At 43.9% G+C, this 20,807-nt stretch overlaps 1 protein-coding gene across 3 annotated transcripts in view; it reads left to right on the top strand.

The window, feature by feature from the left end:
- Positions 1-20,807, top strand: part of RBM27 (RNA binding motif protein 27) — a 70,899-nt gene that overhangs the window by 10,209 nt on the left and 39,883 nt on the right. For all 3 annotated transcript variants that reach the window (XM_058677710.1, XM_058677709.1, XM_058677708.1), the window contains exons 2-7: positions 11,756-11,874; positions 14,392-14,516; positions 17,124-17,215; positions 17,873-18,066; positions 18,700-18,957; positions 20,175-20,462. In XM_058677710.1, the coding sequence (XP_058533693.1) occupies positions 11,756-11,874; positions 14,392-14,516; positions 17,124-17,215; positions 17,873-18,066; positions 18,700-18,957; positions 20,175-20,462 (1,076 nt within the window). The remainder of the gene's footprint in view (positions 1-11,755; positions 11,875-14,391; positions 14,517-17,123; positions 17,216-17,872; positions 18,067-18,699; positions 18,958-20,174; positions 20,463-20,807) is intronic.

The following is a 20,807-nucleotide window of genomic DNA, read 5'->3' as shown; positions in this document are numbered from 1 at the left end:
ACCTTGCACGCCTGCGATCCCATATAGTTGCCGGTTCTAATCCCAGCATCCCTGCTTCCTATCCAGCTCCCTGCTTGTGGCCTGGGAAAGCAGTTGAGAGCATTGGGACCCTGTACTTGCGTGGGAGACCGGGAAGAAGCTCCTGGCTCCTGGCTTGGGATTGGCTCAGCTCCAGCTGTTGAGGTCCCTTGGGGAGTGAATCAATGGACGGAAGATCTTCTTCTCTGTCTCTCCTCCTCTCTGTATATCCGCCTTTCCAATAAAAATAAATAAATCTTTAAAAAATTAATAATAATATATATATTTGGTTTTTTTGAGAGTAGGTACTATGAATCAGAAGGATACAGTAGGGGCTAGCACTCTTGCACAGATGCTGCGTGTGAAGTTGGTATTCTGTATTAGAGTGTCAGTTGGAGTCCTGGCTCTTCCACTACCAGTGCAGCTCTGCTCGTGCCATTGGGCAAGCAGCGTGAGATGCCCGAAGCACTGAATCCTTGCCACCCATAGTGATACCTAGATACTCTCTTGACACCTGGTTAGGCCGTTGCTGCTTATTTGGAGAGCAAACCAGCAGGTGGAACATGTTTTTGTCTCTGTCTCCGTATCTGTCATTCTGCTTTTAAATAAATAAAACATATTTTTCAAAAGAAGGTTTAGAAAATTTCAACTCAGTTCCCTAGAGTATTTAATTTTGTCATTCACTCAGTGCAGAATTTTGCCAGTTAGTTATTTGTCATTTATTAGTCATTTGTTCCCTGTTAACTTACCTTCCCTTGGCTGTTCATCTTGACGTCTAACAACATACCAAACTGTTTCGTTAGAAGCAGTCTAACTCTGCCTTTGTGATTTTAGAGTGCAGATACTGTGCACATGTGAAGAACATCTGGATTTGCTAAATGCACTCGGTTTGTTTGTCTGGTAATTAGGATGTTTCTCATCAGCAGCCTCTGTTCTTCCTCTGTATTTTGCCTGTCATGAAATCCCATGAAGTTCGGATATGTTAGAGAGTAATAGTGCCATCTTCTGCTGGTCTGCTGTGCTAAAATAGCCTTAAACTAACTCGAAGTTGTCTCAACTTCCTAATTATGGGGGAGTGATTTTTTTTCCCCTTCACCATAATGACTGTTGGTTAAAACCATACTGATTAAATATCTTATTGTTCTAAAGCAAGAAATGAAGTCTACCTATAAATCTCTATTTAAAAAAATACTTGTTTTTAATTAGAAAAGCAGAGTTACATAGAGAAATGGAGAAGCAGTAAGATCTTCCATATGCTGCTTCACTCCTTAAATGGTTGTAGTGGCCAGAGCTGACCTGATCTGAAGCCAGGAGCTTCTTCTGGCTCCTGTGGGTGCAGGGACTGAAACTTGGGCCCTCTGCTGTCTTCTCACACCGTTAGCAGGGAGCTGGATTGAAGTGGAGCCACCAGGGTTTGACGGATGAGATGCTGGAACCGCAGGTGCAGGTGAAGCTTGCATTGCCATGTCACCAGCCTCTAATTTTAAGATGTTTATAAAGAATTGTAAGTGAACATAAGATTTATAATTTTTTTAAAGATTTATTTATTTCTATTGCAAAGTCAGATATACAGAGAGGAGGAGAGACAGAGAGGAAGATCTTCCGTCCGATAATTCACTCCCCAAGTGACCACAACGGTCGATGCTGCGCTGATCTGAAGCCAGGAGCCAGGGACTTCCCTCAGGTCTCCCACGTGGGTGCAGGGTCCCAAGGCTTTGGGCCGTCCTTGACTGCTTTCCCAGGCCACAAGCAGGGAGCTGGATGGGAAGCAGGGAGCTGCTGGGATTAGAACCGGCACCCATATGGGATCCCAGCGCGTTCAGAGTGAGGACTTTAGCCACTAGGCTACTGCGCTGGGCCCAAAATTTATAATTTTTTAATAAAAGTGTTGTTATAGATGTGGTTTTTTGCTTCCTAATTTATATTTTATTTTTATTTTTAAAGATTTATTTATTTATTCTTATTGGAAAGGCAGATATACAGAGAAACAGGTACAGAGAAATATCTTCCATTTGCTGGTCATTCTCTAAGCAGCCGCAGCGGCTGGAGCTGAGCCAATCTGAGCTTAGGAGCCAGGGGCTTCTTCTGGGTTTCCTATGTGGCTGCAGGGTTCCAAGGCTTTGGATCATCCTCTGCTACTTTCCTAGGTCACTATTTTCCTGGGGAGCTGGATGGAAAGTGGAGGCTGCAATTAGAACTGGCACCCTTATGGGATCCTCTGTACATGTAAGGCAAGGACCTCAGCCCCTACACTACCACCCCAGGCCCTAGATTTTATTTTACATTTAAGAATTGTATATATTTAAAGGGTATATTTATGGATGTTTCGATTATATATGCATGTGTGTGAATGTACATGTACAAATTGTGAAATTATTACTAATGTTTTAGATTTATTTTTATTGGAAAGGTAGATTACAGAGAGAAGTAAGAGATAGAGAAAGATCTTCCATCTGCTGGCTCATTCTTTTTTTTTTTTTTTTTTTTTTTTTTTGTGGTTTGCACTGAGTTACTGCGGCTTTTATTAGGGAACCACATTAGAACAAGAAGAATGGCTGAACAGTGTGTGCTTCTTTTTTTTTTTTTTTTTTTTTTATAATCTATTTTATTGTGTTGTTGTTGACAATCTTTACATAGTTAATTACAGTTAAAGAAAGAAAAGGAAAGAAAAAAAAAAGGGTTCAGGGGGATAGGGAAGTGGGCAATACTATTATGTCCATATTGTTTCCATCTTGTATCTGAGGTAAAGGAGGATATTGAGGGAGAAGCCCCACCCGGTTTCCCGCCCACCCCGAGTCCCGGATGTGGGGCATGCTCTGAGATATGTGCTCAAGTGGTGTCAATAGTTCTCCAGTTATGAATCGCTGCCAGTTTTGCTCAATGAGGTCGTCCACTGATTGATATGGTCCATCATAAAGTCTCCGTTTGCCCCATTTTTCGCTGCTAACATGTAGCTGAGATGAATGATTGATCTGCTCTGTCTTCTGTCTTTTCTTGATTAGAGTTCTGAGTCCAGCAGTTCGATTGGGGAGATCTCCAAAGAAACTTTGAGGTATTCCCAGACTAGTTTCTTGTATGTTCTAGCAAGCACAGGGCCCGGCACAGTCCATCACCCCGATCAGCTGGTGGTTGCAATTGCTGGGTTGGTTCTGTTTTCAGTCCAGAGTTGCACTGGAACCAATGGGTGCTGCAGTCCAGTCTGGTTCTGCCCTGCACGTACTCGGCCCTCACACAAACCAGTGGGAGCTGCAGCCTAGTCGGGGCGACCCACAATAACCCCCACCAGGCCCGCCCCCTACCCTGGTTTGCCAGTATGTGTAGCAGAAGACCAGTCTGTCCCCCATCCCATTTGGCTCTGGCACTTGTCAATGGGTATTAAAGCTTAGTTCTATCTAACCAACTCAACCATCCAGCCCTCATGGGTGTTGTTGAGTGCCTCTCTATCTAGCCATCCCAGCCCCCGTCCTAGTTTTCATGCCCTCCCACGGGACTAGTGACCCAAGAAGGGGGAACCCACTTTTTCCCTCCCAGGTCTCTCTGTCCCGGTTTATGCACTCTTTAGGTGGTTCTGTGATTTGACTTGACAGAATTAGTCCCCAGTGCCAGCTTCTGCGGCTATGCCCAAACATCCCTCACCCACTCTAATTTATGCTTGCACCAGCAGGAATAATCTGCCCAGCCTGGCTTTTCCCTGATCTATTCCACATGCAGTGCACAGGTGTTGTAGCCTTGCATAGTCTAGTCTGTCTCTATCCCAGCCCACGCTCTCCTTCCGGTGGGAGTAGTTGTCCGGCGAGGGAACCAGCCCCTTAATCCCCCCGCCAGTTCTGCCCCTCCCTTCCTTCCTGGATCTCACGTGTGCTGATTGGGTGCTGCATTCATGTCCAGTACAGGCAACCATGCCCTGGCATTCCATAATGTGTACTGGTTTTGTCGCGACCAAACCCGGCTCATCCCACACTCTGATCTGGTGTTCGGATTTGCCAGTGGGTGATATGGACTGATTGAGCCTGGTCTGCTCCTGACCCATGCTGAATGTGTGCCAGTGGGAAACTTCCCATGGCCTATTCTGGACTGTTTCCTATCATGCTTCTTGCGCTTACCTGCAGGAACTGTGTCCTGCCAGAGGAGTTGCCCAGGCTCCTCCATCAGAACCCCTCCCAATGGCAGGTTTTGCGCATGCCAGGGGGTCCTTGAGCCAACCCAACTCAGTTCACGTCCTGTCCTAGCAGGGACAGTGGCTTTTCCTGGCTGGCTTTCACCCCATTCTGGTTCTTGTTGTTGGATGTTTCAGCCCGGCCATGGCTCGTCCATACCCACATACAGCTCACGCATGGCTCAGTAGGGGGTTGAGACCCAGCCTAGTCAGTCCCACATCTACCCCCTGGTTCTCCATGACACCAGATGGTGTTGGGGTCTGAACTGGCCTGGTGCATCCAATCCCAGCCCACACTAGTGCCTCGGGTGACTGCAACTGTTTCTTAGATAGAACGCAGCTCCAATTCTAGCACATACGCCCCTTGGTGGGAACCTCAACCTAGTTAGGGTGTCCCATTACCTCCCCGATTGGGCTTGTTCATAGCTGTAAATCATGCACCTGCCCGTGGTTGTTCTGAGGACCAGTAGGTGCAAGAGCCTAGCTCGGTATGACCTGTGTTCCATGCTGGTTTCCAGTTGTGCTTGTAAACAAAGGTTTGCTCAGTCCTGCCCAGTACATTACGTTCCATTACCAATTTACACATTTTGGAGCTACTATGCCTTGCTAGTCCGACCCCCAGATGTGGACGGCATGTTCACCAGCGAGAGCTATGACTCGCCAGGGGAGCTTCCCAAGTACCTCCACTTGATCCACTCCCAAACCCAGTTTACATACATGCCATTGGTTTTTAGGCCAATACCCGGTGTACTCTGGCCTCCCATTTGGCCTTGTATGAGCTGGTGAATGTTGCAGCCCGGCCCACCCCACAACCTATTCAGGATGCCCATTTGGGTGCTGCTGCCTTGCCCAGTCCAGTCTATGGCGGATCCATTTACCTGTGATTGATGGTAGGCTCCTTGGTCACACCTAGCTTAGTCCATAATCACCTAAAATTTAGGTTTACCAGTGGGGCCAAACTTTCTACAGGGTGTGGCCCACACATCCTGCACAGAGTCCACCCCAGGATAAGGTTCTAGAGTGCTAGTTAAAATTATGGACCTGCCTAATGTGACCAGTCTCCTGAGCCAACATCATGTCAGGCAAAAAAATATCCTGCTAGACAATCTGGGGGTTATCTTCTGCATTATAGGTGTTCAAAGCTCAGCATTATTGAGTGATTAGAAGTTCTCCAAAAGAAGAGCCACTGGCGTTGGGAATCTTTAGGATTGACTCAGAACCCAGAAACAGTGGGGTCACCCTAGAGCTATCTAAGCAGCAATTCGGACATCCATTACCCCAGAGCTTCCCGGCCGGGCGGCCAGCAGGCAAAGCCTGGCACCACATGGTGCACTAGCCGCCCTGGATGAGGCCGAGGACTCGTTCACTACCTTGCGGCAGTGTCTTTGGCGTGAGCCCCCAGCATTGGGTCCGACCCGGCAGGGGCACCCCCCACAGCCGCCACACTGTGAGGAGCGGCAGTTGCCCCCGAATCCCAAGGCCCGAACCCCTCCCAAACTCACCTAGCTGCCAGATATTAGCAGCTGGGTGGAGCTAGGAATTTTAAGCCAGTTCCCAAGTTCCCTCATGGTGCACTTACCCGAGGAATGAGCTCTCTTGGGTCCTGGATGAGGCCGAGGACTCGTTCACTACCTTGCAGCAGTGTCTTTGGCGTGAGCCCCCAGCATTGGGTCCGACCCGGCAGGGGCACCCCCCACAGCCGCCACACTGTGAGGAGCGGCAGTTGCCCCCGAATCCCAAGGCCCGAACCCCTCCCAAACTCACCTAGCTGCCAGATATTAGCAGCTGGGTGGAGCTAGGAATTTTAAGCCAGTTCCCAAGTTCCCTCATGGTGCACTTACCCGAGGAATGAGCTCTCTTGGGTCCTGGATGAGGCCGAGGACTCGTTCACTGCCTTGCGGCAGTGTCTTTGGCGTGAGCCCCCAGCATTGGGTCCGACCCGGCAGGGGCACCCCCCACAGCCGCCACACTGTGAGGAGCGGCAGTTGCCCCCGAATCCCAAGGCCCGAACTTGGCTCATTCTTAAAGTAGCTGCAATGGCTGGAATTGAGCCAAACTGAAGCCATGAGCCAGGAGCTTCTTCTGGGTCTCCCACATGGGTGCAGGTTTCCAAGGCTTTGGGCCGTTCTTGACTGCTTTCCCAGGTCCCAAGTAAGGAGTTGGATGGGAAGTGGAGTATCCGGGACATGGGCTGGCACCCATATGGGGGATCCTTGCACATGCAAGGTTATAGTTTAGCCACTAGGCCATTGCGCCAGACCCATTACTATTTTTTTAAAAATCTTTTATTGGAAGGGCAGATACAGAGAGAAGGAGAGACAAGGAGAAAGACCTGTGTGCTGGTTCACTCCCCAGATGGCCACAGAGTAGGTGGAGCTGAATGATCTGAAGCCAGGAACAAGGAACTTCTTCAGGGTCTCTAGCAGGACTGGAGAGGTCCAAGGTTTTGGTCTGTGTTCCATTTTATTCCCAGGCCATAGACTGAGAGCTGTGTCAGAAATGGAGCAGTTTGTATGTGAACCAGTGCCTTTATGGCGTCCTAGCATGTTCCAGGTGAGGATGTAGCCACTGAGCCATTGTGCTGAGCTCTTAAGTTTTGTAAAATTGACTTTCATTAACCATTTCTGTTTCTTAACAATTTATAACAGTCATTAACCGTTTCTGTTTCTTAATAATTTTGTAGTTAGATGTCCAAAAAACCAGACTGTCCCTTGATGATACTAATAGTGACAATGAAAGAAAATTCTGTTTTATTGAATCCTGAACTTTGAAAGTGGAAGCTACAGTGAAGTATAAGTGCTAATGTTTGGTTTTTGTTTTATTTGCTAATCTCATACGGTCGAGATGGATTATAGATATATGTGTGTATTTGAAAGAGGGAGAGACTGGGAGATCATCCGTCTTACGGTTTACTCCGCAGATGGGTGTAGTGGCCAGGGCTGACCAGAACAAGCCAACGCAAGGAGACTGGAGCTTTTTGCATCCCTCCAGGGGGTGCAGGGCCTATGCACTTGAGTGGTCTTCTACTGCTCTCCCAGGCACTTTGTCGTGGAGTTGGATCCAAAGTGGAGCAGCTGGGCCATGAATTGTTGTCGATGTGGGTGGCAGGTTGTATGCCACAATGACATTCCAGTACTTGCCTTCATTTACTTGAAAGGCGGAGTTGCACACACGTATACGCACATTCACAGAGTGTTAGAGAGAGGGAAGGAGGGGAATCCTTATTCCATTTGCTAGTTCACTGTTCAAATAATTACAGTGACTGTGGCTCGGCTAGGCCCAAGATGGGAGCTTCATCTGGGTCTTCCACATGGGTTGCCAGGGCTCAAGTACTTGGTCGTTTTCCACCGTTTTCCCAAGCACACTAGCAGGTAGCTGAAAACAGAGTGAAATGGCTGGGAACTGAACTGGTGTTGATGGATTACAGGTGTGTCAGATGGCAGCCTAAGGAATTGTGCCACTATGTGGGCATTAATGGATGCTGCTAACTTCCTAATTCACAGTGGAGGTCCAAGCCTTATGAATAAGATAGTTTTGAGTGATACTTTGTAAGAAGGAATGCATACTTTGCTTACATCATAGTTTTATCATGATTTGCTAATTGTGTTTTTATAGCAGCTCTCTGAAGCTACAAAGAAATATGTGTTAATTTAAGTATGGATTCCTGGAGAAATTTAGAATATTATATATGAGACAGACTTCAAATTTTTGATAGAAGTATGCATTATTTAAAATTTGGGGGCAAGTGTTTATGCAATGTTTTCAACACTGGTTTGAATGCCTGTATCCCTTGTGCGGGTTGAACTTCTGACCCTATTTCCTTTTTTTTTTTTTAATTAATAATTTTATTTTTAATATTAATATTGTTTACCCAGTTGAGAGGGATGTAGGCTCCTGTGTCCTGAAACCAGGTTGGAGAGAATCGAGGCCTGGAAGAAGGTGGGCAGGATAGATGTTCCAGCTAATCCCTTTTCCTCTGTCCGTAGGAGGGGAAGGACTGGGAACTGCTGTTTGCAGTTAAACCACATCAGCACCCAGGAATGGGAAACAACCACTTGATGTCACCTTAGCGATTCCAATATGGAAAATAGCGTTTGAGGGTGTTAACCGAGTGGTTTTGATATCTCCGAGACATTGTCTGCTTCACTGCAGCAGGGCTGAGAAACCCTGCCCAGGTGTATTGGCTGACCAGGTCCATCTCAATGTGCATCCATAGACCCAAACACTTGCTGTAAAGCTTGGCCAGGAGAATTGTGTAATCTGTTCTGCTTTCCACCCTCTAATGAGGCACTCAGCATCCTCTCCTGGCCTAGGCGAGTTGGCGGTCATTTCCCACATGTGCATGTGGACATAATGTCCACTAAATAAGCATTGGCAACTGAAGAGGCCTAGTCCTGATACATGCACTCCAAATTTGGACCATGTATCTTGTGAGTTTCCCTGTGGCTAGAATTTGAGTCCAGCGATCTAATTTGGGAGGCCCCTAAAAAACTCAGCTAGGGTAACCTCATACTGTTTTTGGTGTACACCAGCCAGTGCAGGACCAGCTTCAGTGGATGCAGCTGCCTGGTCAGTTCTACCTCCAGGCCCATCTCTCATGTGAACTGACTAGTGCTATGGTCTAGTCCAGCCCATCTTGCCACAGGCTAGATCATCACACATACCAGTAAGTGCCATGGTATAGTTGGGGATATCACTGATTACGTCCACAAGGCCCTCCGTTAGGCCTGGTTTTTGTGTGTACCTACATATGCCGTGACCTAGCTTGGTCCATCTGGCTCTTGTGCTCTTGTGCTCACCCAAGGGTGCTGCGATTTAGCTCAGCCTTACCCTCCCCGATACCCACAAATAGGCCAGTGCGTGGTGCTGCCTTTCCCAGCCTTACCAGCCCCCAGCCCTGGCTTTCATGATCACCAGCGGGAGCTGCATCCTGGCAGAGGAGTGCCCATAGTTTCCCTCCAACACCCACTCCCAGCCCTGGATCTTGTGTCTGCCAAAGGATACTATGGTTCAGCCTAACATGTCACCTAGTCCCAGCACTTGCCAACAGATGCTGCAGCCTAGCCTGGCTGGCCTGCACCCATTCTGGCCGTCTTTCACACCAGTGTGTGCAGCAGCCCTGCCCAGACTGGTCCACTGCAGTCCCTAGCTTTCATGCTCACCTGTGGAAGCAGTGGCCTAATAGGGGAAACCCTGAGCTTCCCTTCCCAGGCCTGCTCCCAGTTCTGGGTCTTGGGTGTGCCAGCGCAAGGGTGCTGTGGCTTAGTCTGGCATGGCCCACCTGAAGTCTTAGTATTTGCCAATAGGTGTAACAACCTGACCCAGCCTGGCCCACTCAGACCCTCATGTGAATTGGTAGGTGCTGTGGTCCAACTGGGCCAGGCCTGCAACCTGTCCTGGTTCTCACTTGTGCCAAAGTGTCCTGTGAACAGGCTCAACCTTGCCCGCCCCCAGACCTGGTCCATTTGTATGCTGACAGATAGGTGCTACACCAGCCTGGCCTGCAGGCCCTATTTTCAATTTGAGATTTCTACTAATGCCCATCCTGGACAAAGCAGATGGTGGTTTGTTTTTGAGTCTCTGCCTTTCACATAGGAGACCTGGATTGAAATGTGGCTTCTGGCTTTGGCATGGCCCAGCCCCTGCTGAAGCAGGCATGTGGAAAATGAACCAGTAGATGGAATAGCTCTGTCTTGTTTGTTTCTCAATTTTCAAGTAAATTAATAGCAACAAAAAACGTGAATTTCATAATTGTTTTGCACTAAAATCATACTAAATTGTAGTAATATGTCTGAACAGTATCTAGTATGAGGGACTAATAATGACAATTTGAAAAGAACATGTATCAGAGCAACATGAATTCTTGTGAAACTGAAGCAAGAACAAACTACCCAGTGTACAGTGTCACTTAAGTAGAAGAATGAGGAAATCTTTGATGTGTTGAAAAAGTTTTATAAGATTTACCTTTATTTGAAAGTCAGGCTTATAGTGAGAAGGAGGGACAGAGAGAGAGAGAAAAAGATTTTCCATCTGCCAACTCACTCCCTAAATGGCCACAAACATAGGAGCTGAGCTGATCCAAAGCCAGGAACTTCTTCCAGGTCTCCTCCAGGGATTCAGGGCCAAGGATTTGGGTTATCCTCTTCTGCTTTCCTAGGCTGTGAGTAGGGAACTGATGGGAGCAGCTGGGGCTTGAACTGGTGCCCTATGGAATGTTGGTGCCATAGGCAGATGCTCAGTTGACTATGTGTTGATGCTGGCCTTACGGAAAATGCATGGGGACAATGCCCCAAAGAAATTAGCAGTTTACAAATGTGAACTCATTTCAAGAAGTGACAGGATGATGTCAGAAGTGAAGCCGCAGCAGCAGACCAGCCACTAGAGGAATAAATTTAATTTTGTTTATGTCGTATGTTGAGAGTTGTTGATCAATAGCCATTTCCAAGGTATCTCAGTTGATTTAGTTTACACATTATAGTTTTGTCGTGTTTGCTAATTTTTTATTAGTTCTTTTTTTTATTGGAAAGGCAGATTTACAGAGAGAAGGAGATACAGAGAGATATATCTTCACCTGCTTGCTCACTCCCCAAGTGGCTGCAATGGCTAGAGCTGAGCCAATCCAAAACTAGGAGCTTGGATCTTCTTCCAGGTGTCCTGCATGAGTGCATGGTCCCAAGGACCTGGGTCGTCCTCCACTGCTTTCCCAGGCCATAAGTAAGGAGACAGATGGGAAGTGGAGCATTTGGAACACGAATTTGTCCTCGTATGGCATCCCAGTGCACGTGAGGCGAGAATTTAGCCATGTTGGCCTCCATTGTTTGTTTATTTTCATTTTATTTGAAAGGCAGGAAGACACACAGATAGGCAGATTTTCCATCTACTGACCCAGGAGGCTGGGATTGGGACAGGTTGAAGCCAGAAATTTGGAATTCAGTCCATGTTTCTCCTGTTGGTAGCAGAGATCCAGCTCGTTTAGTCGGTGTGTCCTGGGTTCTGCATTAGTGGGAAGCTGGAATTGAGAGTGGAGTGGGAACCGAGTCCAGGCATGCTGATGCAGAATGCAGGCATGGTAAATGACATTTTAATTGGTAGACCACATGCCCAGCTTCCATTTTTCTGACTGAAAAACTGAGTGGAATAATCTTTGCCTGATGGATGCCTAAACTCTTGTGCCCAGATGAGCTGCAGACAAGAACAGAGCTTTCAATGGAAATTTTCACCAGTTGGAATCAAGATGTTAAGCTTTTATTTGAAGGTATTTTTAACAGGAGTTGAAGCAGGGCCTTACCAAGATGATTCTGAAGACAGCACTGTTAAGGGAGTGACTTCCAGCAGATGGAAGTGGTCCAGTCAGAGCCAAGGTGGAGCAGAGTCAAGGTTCCACAGCAGCAGCAGCAGCTTAAGATGTTCAAGGCATTTTTCGTGCTGCCTTTCTGGTGGACCAGATATTATCTGGGAAACCAGATAACATGAGAATGTGTTGGTCTTTCAGTTTTCTAAAAAAATAACGGTGACTTCAGTATTACATCACTGTTTGAAAACAACATGTCATTGCATTTTTGTTTCTCTTTGTCTGACTAGATGTGATGCTGACCCATCAGCCTTGGCCAACTATGTTGTAGCACTGGTCAAGAAGGACAAACCTGAGAAAGAATTGAAAGCGTTTTGTGCTGATCAACTTGATGTCTTTTTACAAAAAGGTAATTATTACAGGCTTCCAAACATGTATTTCAGTAAAGATTTGGATGTTAAGGCTTCATGCTTTAGTTTCCTGAAGATACAGGATCGGTTGGAAAGGAAGTATCAGTGTTCTTTGGTTTTTTGTTTTGTCTATCATTTTTCATTTATTTTCAGAGTAAATGAGGGGAACAGAAAAGTAAAAATAGCCAGTAATGTTAATCATTTTTTTTAAAGATTTATTTGTTTTTATTGCAAAGTCAGATACATACAGAGAGGGGGGGAGACAGAGAGGAAGATCGTCTATACAATTATTCACTCCCCAGGTGACTGCAACGGCCAGTGCTGTGCTGATCCGAAGCCAGGAGCTCTTCCAGGTCTCCCATGTGGGTGCAGGGTCCCAAGGCTTTGGACCATCCTTGACTGCTTTCCCAGGGCACAAGCAGGGAGTTAGATGGGAAATGGGGTTGCCAGGATTAGAACCGGTGCCCATTTGGGATCCTGGCGCATGCATTCAAGGCGAGGACTTTAGCCACTAGGCCATGGCGCCAGGCCCTAATCATTTTTCTGTAACAAGTCTGGATTCTCTTCTGGATGTCCCATGCTGGTGCAAGAACTCAAGGCTTTGGACCATGTTTTTCTGTTTTCCTGGGCCATAAGATTGAACGTGGAATAGCTAGGGCATGAACTGGTGCCTATATAGGATGCTGTTGTTTGCAGGTGGAGGATTAGCTAGTTAAGCCATTGCACTGGCCCCAAAGAAGTTATTTCTTCGGAAGTCAGAGGTAACAGAAAAATCTTTTCTCTGTTGGTTTATTCTGCAAATGACTGCAGTCTCCAAAGCTGGGCTGGTCTGAAACTGGGAACCAAGAGCTTGCTCCTCTTGGCCAGTCACATGATTGTAGGGTCCCAAGGACTTGGACCATTTTCCTCTGGTTTTCTAGGTGCAAGTTGCAGCATCAGAAGTGGGGCAGCTGGGAATCGAATGTCCATCTAGAATGCCCATGTTGTAGGTAGTGGCTTAACCCACTATACCATCACACTGTCACCAAATATGACTTCTTAATCTAAAACAAAGGACTAGAGTTTCTTCATATATCTTGAAATATTTTTCGTTGAAAAATCCAAATAACTGCTAATAGAGAATTCCTCCCCCTTGCAATTGTATGTTTCCTTACTAAAGAATGCTATTTTACATTATTTAGTTTATATTAATGATGAATTATGGGCCCGGTGCCATGGCTCAGTTGGCTAAACCCTCCCCTTGCAAGCACCAGGATTCCGTATGGGCACTGGTTCGTATCCCAGTTGTTCCACTTTTCATCCAGCTCCCTTCTTGTGGCCTGAGAAAGTTGTGGAGGATGGTGCAAGTCCTTCAGACCCTGCCCCTGCCTGGAAGACCCAGAAAAGCTCCTGGTTCCTAGCTTTAGGTTGACACAGCTCTGGTTGTTGAGCAATTTTGGAAGTGAATCAGTGGATGAAAGATACTTCTGTTTCTCCTTCTCTCTGTAAATCTTTCTTTCTAATGAAAACAAATCTTTAAAAAAATTTTCATGTAAGTAATATTTTCACACCTGTGCCTTTTAGTAAATTTATCTGGTTCTCATGCTCTATTCATTTGAAAAAATTCCAAGTTATAGTAGTTTTTATTTTTTTTTAAAGATTTATTTATTTTACTGGAAATTCTCATATACAAGAGGAAGAGAGACAGAGAGGAAGATCGTCTGTCTACTGGTTCACTTCCCAAGTGGCCACAACAGCCGGATCTCATCTGATCTGAAGCCAGGAGTCTGGAGTCTCTTCCAGGTCTCCCATGCAGGTGCAGGGTCCCAAGGCCTTGGGCCGTCCTCTACTGCATTCCCAGGCCACAGGCAGGAAGATGGATGGGAAACGGAGCTGCCAGGATTAGAACCGGCGCCCATATGGGATCCCAACGTGTTCAAGACGAGGACTTTAGCCACTATTGTGCTGGGCCCAGTGCCGATTTAACTTTATTTAAAAATATTTCTAATGAGTTTTTTGTTTTTTGAGTAGGTAGGGCATTTATTCCAGCAAATGAGAATGTATCATAAAAAGCTTCTTTAACCTGTTCTACACCTGCCCCTTTCCTACCCAAAGTATTTGTTGTATTTTGTGTCCTTTCAATTCTTTATGGAGGTGTAAACAAACATAAGAAAACAAAGATAGCCTTCTATCTTTGAGATGCGGTGTTACTGATGTTCGTTCTTTATATGCTGTGTGTGTGTTCTATTCTGTTGCTCCAGAGTTTGTCTCAGTCTTGGAAATTGGGGTTGTTTTCAGTCTTATTATATGCTACAGAAAATAATCATGTAAATGCATCATGTAATTAAATACATGTAAATAAATATGTGTGCAGGTATGTCAGAATGATTTAAAACTTAGAAGTAGATTTGTGTCCCATAGGATCCGGGCTTATTTTGAGTTAAGCTGGGTTTGAGATGTTTTTGTTTTTCTGAACTTTGCTAACAGTGTTTAAACTTTTGGTTTTTGTACAATACTTAAATAATATTTCTTCTCAGAAACTTCAGGTTTTGTGGACAAATTATTTGAAAGTCTCTACACTAAGAACTACCTTCCGCCTTTGGAACCAGTTAAGCCTGAGCCAAAACCACTTGTCCATGAAAAAGAGGAAATTAAAGAAGAGGTAATACAATTTTTAATTTTGTTTGTGTGAGCTTCTTAGATCCTGTCATTAGTTACTTTTTTTATACTAATTTTTATAGGAATTTGAGATTTTTTTTTTCAAGTTGAAATCCTTAAATGTAGTGATTGAAGTTTTTGGATCTGGGACATTTTGTAGGTTCTTTATTATCATTTCTTAGTAATATGAGCTTCAAAGAATTGCAAATATTTTGATAGCTTGCTTAGAAATCCAAGAATTACTCTGCAGTATTTAGGAGTTAAGAGAAATCCTATCTGATTATTTTTTTTAATAGAAGAAAAAACTTGGTTAAGTGTAGAAGTGTTACTGAAGGCAAAACATTAGTAAACGTTCAAAGAAAATCTTTAAGCACATTTTCATATGTATAAACAAAGCGTATATTCTTTTTAGCCATATAGCATGTTTTCCTTGTCTCTACTGAGATTTAGTGTTGTCAAGATTATATAAGATTTACTTATTTATTAAGATCTATTTGTTGTTGGAAAGGAAGGTTAGAGAGAAAGTTCTTCCATCTGCTGTTTCACACTCTCAAGTGGTTGCCCCGGCTGGAGCTGAAGTGATCTGAAGCCAGGAGTTTCTTTGGGGTCTCCCAAGTGGGTTCAGAGACCCAAGGACAAGGTCGTCCTCCCCTGCTTTTCTAAGCCACAGCAGGGAGCTGGATCAGGAAGTGGAGCAGCCAGGATATGACCTAACACCCTGTGATGGAGGGTTAGCATTCTGTCCCACCATGCCAGCCTTGCAGACTTCATCTGCAATTCCTTTTCTCTACGGACAGCCTGTTAAATAAAGTGCGTTTTTAAAATAAAAGGTCATGAGTTAAAATCGCTCTCTTTCTTACTTTCATATCAGTAAAATAAGAGTCATAACAGTAATTAGTATTGGATGAGATTTTATATACATCCATGTGTATATATTTGTTACTATTTAAAAAATAAATTGCTTGTTTTTCTACACTTCATGCCCTATCATAAATTGACATTTAAAAAAGTGGCATTGCTTGTTAAAGTAATCTAAAAATTTTTTTTTAAAAAAGATTTATAATTTATTTGAAAGGAGAGACAGAAAGAAGGATTCCATGCACTGGTCCACTCTCCAGATGGCTACAACAGCCAGCCTGGGCCAGCAGAAAGCCGTGAGCCAGGAGCTTCATATTAAACTCACTCCCACATGGGGGCAGGGCCCAGACCCTTCAGCCATTTTCTATTGCTTTCTCAGCACATTAGCACTGCACTGATTTGGAAGTAGAGCAGCCAGGACTCAATCTAGTGTCCATATAAGATGCCTGTGTCAAAGCAGAGTCTTTAACTCCTACATTACGACACCTACTCCAATATATGAACATTTCTTAGAAATTCTCTTTGGCCTTTTTTTTTTTTTTAAATGAAGCTAGAATCAGGAGTTGGAGCTGGAAATGTATCCCAGTCACTCCAGTGTGGGACATGAACTCTTCTCCACTGCCAGGCTAAATGCTCCTGTGTCTCCTGTTCCTGACTGCTTTTTTTTTTTTTTTTTTTAAGATTTGTTTTTTTATTACGAAGTCAGATATATAGAGAGGAGGAGAGACAGAGAGGAAGATCCTCCATCCGATGATTCATTCCCCAGGTGAGCACAACGGCTGGTGCTGCACCAATTCAAAGCCAGGAGCCAGGAACTTCTTCCAGGTCTCCCACGTGGGTGCAGGATCCCAAAGCATTGGGCCGTCCTCGACTGCTTTCCCAGGTCACAAGTAGGGAGCTGGATGGGAACTGGAGGTGCCGGGATTAGAACTGGTGCCCATATGGGATCCCGGTGCATTCAGGGCCAGGACTTTAGCTGCTAGGCCACACCGCCAGGCCCCGGCCTTACTTTTTAAAAGATTTATTTATTCTGGGCCTAGTGTGGTAGTTGAACTGCCTAATCCTCCCAACTCCAAGTACTGGGATCGCACTGTTTGTGTCCTGGCTGCTCCACTTCCCACCCAGCTCCCTGCTTGTGGCCTGGAAAAGCAGTTGAGGACAGCCCAAAGCCTTAAGACCCTGCACCCATGTGGGAGACCTGGAAGAGGCTCCTGGCTGCTGGCTTCAGATTGGCTCAGCTCAGGCCATCCTGGCCATATGGGGAGGAACCAGAATGGAAGGTTTTCATCTCTCCTTCTGTCATCTGCCTTTCAAATAAAAATAAATCTTAAAGAGAAAATCTTAAAAAAAAGATTTTTGTCTTACTTGAAAGTCAATGTTTTATATATATAGAGGAGAGACAATGAGAGACTGATCTACCTTAGGCTAGTTCATTCCTCAAATGACTGCAGTGGCCAGAGCTGAGCTGGTCTGAAGCTGGGAGCCATGGCCTGGGTCCCCAGGCCTGGCCATTAAACAGGTATTTGCATAGCAAGTGGAGCAGCCAGGAATGGAACCGGCTCCCATATGGGATACCAAAGCTGCAGGTGGAAGGTTAATTTGCTAAGTTGTGTGCTGACCTTGCCTAACTCTTGGATGTGATTTGACTTTAATATTTAATGTATGTATTTCTACTTTCTCATGCCAAATAGGTTATCAGGTGGACTTGTTTACAGAAGGACTATTTGTGTTTCTAATCAATGTTTCCAAATAGGTATTTCAGGAGCCAGCAGAGGAAGAACGAGATTGCAGAAAAAAGAAATATCCTAGTCCCCAGAAGACTCGTTCTGAATCTAATGAACGAAGGTGTGTGTTTATCTTTAGTTAGGAAGACATTGACAACTCACTTTTCAGTTGGCTTGTGAAATAATTAAAGGCATATTAACATCTTCTCTGATTCATCTCTCAACTCAAAATGTTACCCTGCTTTTGTTTTTTGTCTATCTTACTTTCTATTCCTTTTATAAACAGCCATCATTACGTTTTCCCCAAGAGCTTACGGGTGGGAATGGTTCCCTTAGAGAATAACGAAGTGTTCCATTTGGTTAGGGGTGTTCAGAATAAAATCATCTGTATCATTTTATACTGTAAGTATTGTAATCATCATGTTGAAACACTGATTCAGCATCAAGAAATTGGTCCTTATTTAGGAAGACTTAATTTTGATTAGGTTTTATTTTCCATTTATGAATTTCTGTTTTCCCCACCCCTCTTGTGCTTTGAGTCCTTTTTCTCTCTCTCTCTCTCTCTCTCCCTCTCTCTCTCCCCTCCCCACTTGGTGTAGTAGAAGTGAGAGTGTTTTCTTTTTTCTTTCTGTATAATGAATTGGAGAGATTATATGGTAGTCTTGTAGCAGAGACGTTATGAATTTTGATCACTCCAGCAGAGTATTTTGCACTGTGCATTTGTTTGCAAACCTGGTTTCCATAGCCCATATATGGCTTTTATATCTGTGTATTATAGGACACGAGATAAAAAAAGAGAAGATGGCAAGTGGAGAGATTATGACCGCTACTATGAGCGGAATGAGTTGTATCGTGACAAGTATGACTGGAGAAGAGGTCGGAGTAAGAGCCGGAGTAAGAGCCGAGGTTTGAGTCGGAGTAGAAGTCGGAGTAGGGGGCGCAGCAAAGACCGGGATCCAAATAGGAATGTTGGTGAGTGGATGAGTTGTTCTACTAAAAACCTTTGTATTTGCTTTTCTTCTTATTTCATGGAGGTGTACAAAATTCCTTATAATTAAATATACCTTAGATGTTTAGTCAATACAAAAGCTCAAATTTTCTTAAGAAACAGTATTGATTTTGTTGTAAAGTCAGAGCTGTGTTCTTGAGATGAAATCAAGGGAGTTTGCACAAAAATTATTTACAGGTTTATTGTATGTCTTAACTTAAATCATGTTGTTTTTAATTCATACAAATGTCCTTTAATCCTCAAAACTACCAAATGAAGATGGGGGATTGCCTGCTTTTGCTTTCTTGGAATAATTGGTGTGTTGTGAAGTTTCCTAAAGTTTTTACAGTTAAAAAGAGCAAGATGTGAGTCATCTTTCTCTTTTTAACTGTAAAAACTGTGAAGGCGCTTTTTCATTAATTATCACATATTAATAATATAAAAGTTGATTTTGTATGTGGTACTGTCATTCTTTTTGGATCTATTAATAATGACAATTTCAAACACAGAATTTCAGTTAGTTTATTTCAGTAATATTTCCTATTCTGTGAGAGAATGAGAGTTTGAACACAGATTTGTGATCCCTTTGTTTCTTGTTTTTTTTGTCTCTGAAACAGAGCACAGGGAAAGATCAAAGTTTAAGAGTGAAAGAAATGACCTGGAGAGTTCCTATGTGCCTGTGTCTGCACCACCCAACTCTTCTGAGCAGTATTCCTCGGGGGCCCAGTCTATTCCCAGCACCGTTACTGTGATCGCACCTGCTCACCACTCTGAAAACACAACTGAGAGCTGGTCTAATTACTATAACAATCATAGCTCTTCCAATTCTTTTGGTCGAAACCCACCACCAAAGAGGCGATGCCGAGATTATGATGGTAAAAATCACCACTTTTCCTCATTTTCTATCCATAATATTGTGTACTTTTTTTTTTTTTTAAAGTATGTACTATTTTGGAAGTCACAGTTACATAGAGAGGGAAAGAATGATTTTCCATCTGCAAGTTCACTCCTTAGATGGCTGCAGCAGTTAACACTGGGTCACGCTGAAGCCAGGAGCCACAGACTTCTCAGTTTCCCATGTGGTTGGCAGGGAACCAAACACTGGGCAGTTTTCACTGTTTTTACCAGGCCGTTAGCACAGCACTGGTTCACAAGTTGAGCATTTGGGAACTCAGACCAGTGCCCTTCTGGGATGCTGGTCCTGCAGGTGGGCTCTTAACTTGCTATGTCACAATGTTGGCCACTTGTGTACCCCGTAAGTCCAGATTTAATAAAAAGGTGAATATGGAAGATGATATTTGGCTAGAGCCTAAGGGGTTTTTTTTGGTGGTTGTTGTTTGTTTAATGGTTTTGACTTTTGTTGGTAGATTGTTCAAATTTGACCCTTTTTTAGTGTTCTTGCTATTTCTTCAAGCATTGTAGGTATGTCATAAAATTAGGTAGATGTTAGGAAATTTAATTTTCTTTGTGTAATGTTTATACTAGGAATTTGTTAAAAGGTGTGCATTTCCTGGCTGTCATCCCAGATTAGTAAATAATGAACTTCATTTTTAAAAAAACTTTTATTCCTTTCTTATTAAGGTATATATTGATACATGTTTGGAATGTTTATTTTTTGTTGTTATAAACAGTACTAGAGTAAATAACGTACTGCATAATTCTCACTAGAATATTTTACACTAAAATTTCAACTGCCAGATACAATAAGAATGATTACTTTAGCATAATATGAGACTCGATTATTAAATTTAAACCATGGGTAGTTCATGGCTGTAATTTCTCCCCAAACTTTTCCTAAATTGATAGTTTCATAATGTTGCTTTAGTTTTTATTATGAAAACTTAGTGGCAAGTGATAGAAATGTTACTGTTGTTTCAAAAGTTGTACTCTCAGAGTATAGAAAGTGGATACCTAACACTTCTTCAGAGATGTGCAGTGATTAACAGGATAACACCGGGAAGGCCCATAGGCACTGCCTTGGAGAAAAGTCCTTTATAAATCATGTTTGTGGGTTTTTCAGGGACTTGTTCTGTGTTTGTCTTCTGAATTCTGAATAGATTACAGGATACTTTTTTTTTTTCCATTCATACAGAAAGAGGATTTTGTGTTCTTGGTGACCTTTGTCAGTTTGATCATGGAAATGATCCTCTGGTTGTTGATGAAGTTGCTCTGCCAAGTATGATTCCTTTCCCGCCCCCTCCTCCGGGGCTTCCTCCCCCACCGCCTCCTGGAATGCTGATGCCTCCGATGCCAGGGCCAGGGCCGGGCCCAGGTCCAGGACCAGGGCCAGGGCCGGGCCCAGGTCCTGGCCATAGTATGAGGCTTCCTGTTCCCCAAGGGCATGGTCAACCTCCGCCTTCTGTTGTGCTTCCCATACCAAGTAAGTATATTTTGGTTGAATCTTTCTTAGTGGAGTTCTGTTTAGAAGAGCTCTTCGTTTAACTACTTTGAAATTCCATTTGAAGTATTTGAAAATTAGTATTAAAACTTGGGATTTAAATGTAATTAAGATGTGATTCTTTCCCTTTTTTGCACCCATAATTGTTTGATGTGGTGATACCACTAGTACAAATTTTATCTATTATGAGCTGTCCTGTGTTACTCTATAGTCAAAATCCTGTTACTTGATAGTGTTTTAAGAAAGGTGTTAGAGAACTTGCTGTAGTTTAATAAGGTTTTCAATGTTTGAAAAAAATATTCAATATTATTAAAATTTTAAAGAATT

Source organism: Ochotona princeps, chromosome 19 (assembly GCF_030435755.1).
Source record: "Ochotona princeps isolate mOchPri1 chromosome 19, mOchPri1.hap1, whole genome shotgun sequence".
Taxonomy (NCBI): domain Eukaryota; kingdom Metazoa; phylum Chordata; class Mammalia; order Lagomorpha; family Ochotonidae; genus Ochotona; species Ochotona princeps.
This window is presented reverse-complemented; position numbering and strand designations above follow the sequence as displayed.